The 3,445-nt window shown below is 34.6% G+C and overlaps 1 protein-coding gene across 1 annotated transcript in view; it reads right to left on the reverse strand.

Annotated features, from left to right (window-relative positions):
* LOC119832153 (probable aconitate hydratase, mitochondrial) overlaps positions 1–3,445 on the reverse strand; it is a 17,129-nt gene that overhangs the window by 7,061 nt on the left and 6,623 nt on the right. Inside the window, exons 7-8 of the mRNA XM_038355763.1 lie at positions 1,325–1,503; positions 727–849 (exon numbers count right to left, since the gene is read on the reverse strand). Of these exons, the coding sequence (XP_038211691.1) occupies positions 727–849; positions 1,325–1,503 (302 nt within the window). The remainder of the gene's footprint in view (positions 1–726; positions 850–1,324; positions 1,504–3,445) is intronic.

Consider the following 3,445-nt stretch of genomic DNA (forward strand, 5'->3'; position numbering starts at 1 on the left):
GAAGCATTGGTAGCCGACTGAAGGAACACATTGCGGATATCAAGCATAGGCGTCACAAGAAGTCTGCGGTATGTGAACCCACTCTGGACAACAACCACTTCCTACGATTCGACCAACCACAAATCCTCGCCAGAGAAAATAGATTTTTTCCGAGACTTGTACGTGAGGCTATTGAAATTAAAAAACATCCAAATTTCAATAGAGAAGATGGTTTACAACTTTCTAACACCTGGGATCCTGTTATTAAGAACTTAAAACCCCATGTCAGACATACCAAAAGACCAGAAGACACTATCAGCCAATACTGCCAACATCCAGAAAAATACTCCACATACCAACTGCGGAGAAATAGGTGGAGGTAGTTCACAAACAACAATTTTTGTATGACCTTCAAGACATATAACATCTCAGTCTCCCCGTGACCACGCTCGCTGTAAAGTGTTCGAAACGTCGGGTTAATAATATAATGAATAAATCGCGTTTAAAATCCGTTGAAAAGTTTTTAATTTCTAAATGTATAATACTCGCGTGAAACCAAACACAAGAAAATACTAGATATTATGTATTTCAAAGTAAAGTGCATGTTGAGGTTAAAATATGCACCAATTTATTAGTATTTGAGTTCAACTTTTTTATTTGTAGTAAATAAGAATTAATAACAATTTTTTCTACCAAATATGACATTTAAACTGCAACTAAAAATAAGATTTCATTGTAATTTTTTACCTGGTCATAAGGTGCCTTAGGGTCGGGTGTCAGCAAGTGTTTGTACGAGTTAGCGGCGGAGGCGACGCTCTGGCGGCCGGTCGACTTGAGGTACGCCTCCATACGGGAGTTGTATGGGAACACCTGGTGAGGGGAGACAGACAATGCGTTTTATATGGAGCTACTATCATAATAATTTTGTTGTCGAATAAAAACTTCCTGATGAGCTTTGTTATTATTAGAATATATTATAGAAAAGTAGAAAACTGCCAATGAGGAACATAAAATAGGATGAAGTTAGAAATTATATTGGCTGTTCAAATATCAACTACAAGAAGATATATTGTTCACCGTACTGGTAAATACTAATACCGTATCGTTATCAAATTACAAATAGAGAACATAATGCCACTGTTGAGGTGAATAAATTTAGTAAAAATTTCTCATCTAAAGTTCGAACAATGTTTAAAATTCAAAATAATTAAAAATATACATATATACATCGAAACAATTTAAAAAAACATTAAAAAGGGTTTCTGACTTTCATAAAAAACTCAAATCTCAAATCAAAATCTCAAAAAATCACCAAAAAATGTGAAAAAATCATAAAAAAACTCACACTGGTGGTAGCGCCGATCTCAGCGCCCATGTTGCAGATGGTGGCCATGCCGGTGCACGAGATGGAGTCGACGCCGGGCCCGTGGTACTCCACTATCGCGCCAGTGCCGCCCTTCACGGTGAGGATGCCGGCCACCTTCAGGATCACGTCCTTGGGGCTCGTCCAGCCGGAGAGCTTGCCTGGTGAGCGGTTGGGTGATACATTGTAAATTCCATATGCATATATTTGCAGCTTGAGGCGAAGATTCGTAAACCGACATAGTTGATATGGATTAGTTTAATTTGCAGTGGAGAATTGGACGTAATGGCGTTGTGAGAAATATGTAATTAATTTTCATTTAATTTTAACTCGCGTTTCAGATAGTTATCTGGAGTTATGTGGAGTTTATGCTCCAGCAATCTATTTATGTAAATCAAAAAGATTGATCCTATGTATAATGTTAGTGATTTTGTAATTTATTGAATATAATGATATATGTATTATGTACTAGCTTTTGCTAGCGGCTCAGCACGCTTTAATTCTCCACTTTTTAATGGATGTTATTGTACATATAAACCTTCCGCTTGGATTAATCTGTCTATTAAGAAAAATTCCATCAAAATCTATTGCGTAACTTTAAAGAAATTTTTTATCATCCCACTTGTAAATCACTCTTCTTCACTTTCATAAAGCTTGCACACTGATAATGAGATATAATCAATTTAACAATATCTTAATATTTAAGTCACGTAAATCATTCTAAATTTATCAGATTGCAGATAACAAAAATAATATGAAATATTTTCAATGATGACTAATTTTTTTTCCTTTAATTATGTGTTTCATTTAATAAATTGTAAATTTTCAACTCTTGTGATAACTATACCATATAATATGATGCTTATTAATATCTCGTATAAATAAAAAATGAATCGCTATTTATGTTGCTAATTGTAAAACTTATAACATGATTGAACATTTAATTTCTAAATTTGAAATCGCATTTATTTCGTAATCTATTTACGACCATCATAATCCTACTAATATTATAAATGCGAAAGTTTGTAAGCATGTGTGCGTGTTTGTTGCTCTTTCACGCAAAAACTACTTAACCGATTGCAATGAAATTTGGTACGTAGACAGCTGGATAAGTGAAACCATCCTTCATTAAACCAAGTAGGTGAAACTGGAAGTATCTCTCAATGAATATAAAAAACATCACTTATAACCAATTGCGTCCATTAAGAGGACACACGATAGCGCATATCATTGAACAATATCTCGTTATCGTTTACGTCTGTTTATTTTACATAACCGTTTACGTAAACCTAGAGAAATACAATGCACCTTCTTCCAATGTTTATTCTACTGATAAAAGTGTTTTTAAGAAATATTTCATACCTACACTCGGCAGTATTCTCATAGCAATGATTAATTAATATTTGAATTTAATTATATTTATGATTTTAATTTGCAAATCCATCTATTTATTATTATATCATGATACATTAATTTAATGACAAATTATGAAGAAATAATACTGAATTAAGATTTTATATAGTTAAGGTAAGATACACAAGAGTCCCTATAATCCTGCTATTTCTGCTCTGCTATTATAAAAAGGAAACCTTTGTATTTTTGTATATCTAACATACATTACAACTTAAAGAACTTAGAAAAAAAGTATTCACAACAGCTAGTTCCCTCAGACGACTTCGGAACCTCCTTCCTATTTCCACTAAAATTATTCTTGCACAGTCCCTTCTCCTATCCCTCTTTGATTACGCAGATGTATGCTATCCCAACCTCCTCGAATCCCAACTTGATAATCTCGAGCGCCTTCAGAACTTCTGTGTGAGATTTGTTTTTGGTCTGCGTAAATATGATCATATTAGTGAGTTCCGCACAAGGCTCAAGTGGCTCCCTGTCAGACTCCGCCGGAACTCTCATATCCTAAACCTGTTGTACTGCATCCTTTTTTGTCCAAACATGCCTTCATACCTTAAAAGTAACTTCCTGTTCTTGAACTCCGACACCCGTTCCACACGATCCTTAACAAACTCTTTTTACATGTTCCTGTTCATAGATCTAATTTCTATGACTGTTCCTTTACTGTCCGTGCTATCAAGCTGTGGAACCGTC

Source organism: Zerene cesonia, chromosome 15 (assembly GCF_012273895.1).
Source record: "Zerene cesonia ecotype Mississippi chromosome 15, Zerene_cesonia_1.1, whole genome shotgun sequence".
In the NCBI taxonomy this organism is placed as follows: domain Eukaryota; kingdom Metazoa; phylum Arthropoda; class Insecta; order Lepidoptera; family Pieridae; genus Zerene; species Zerene cesonia.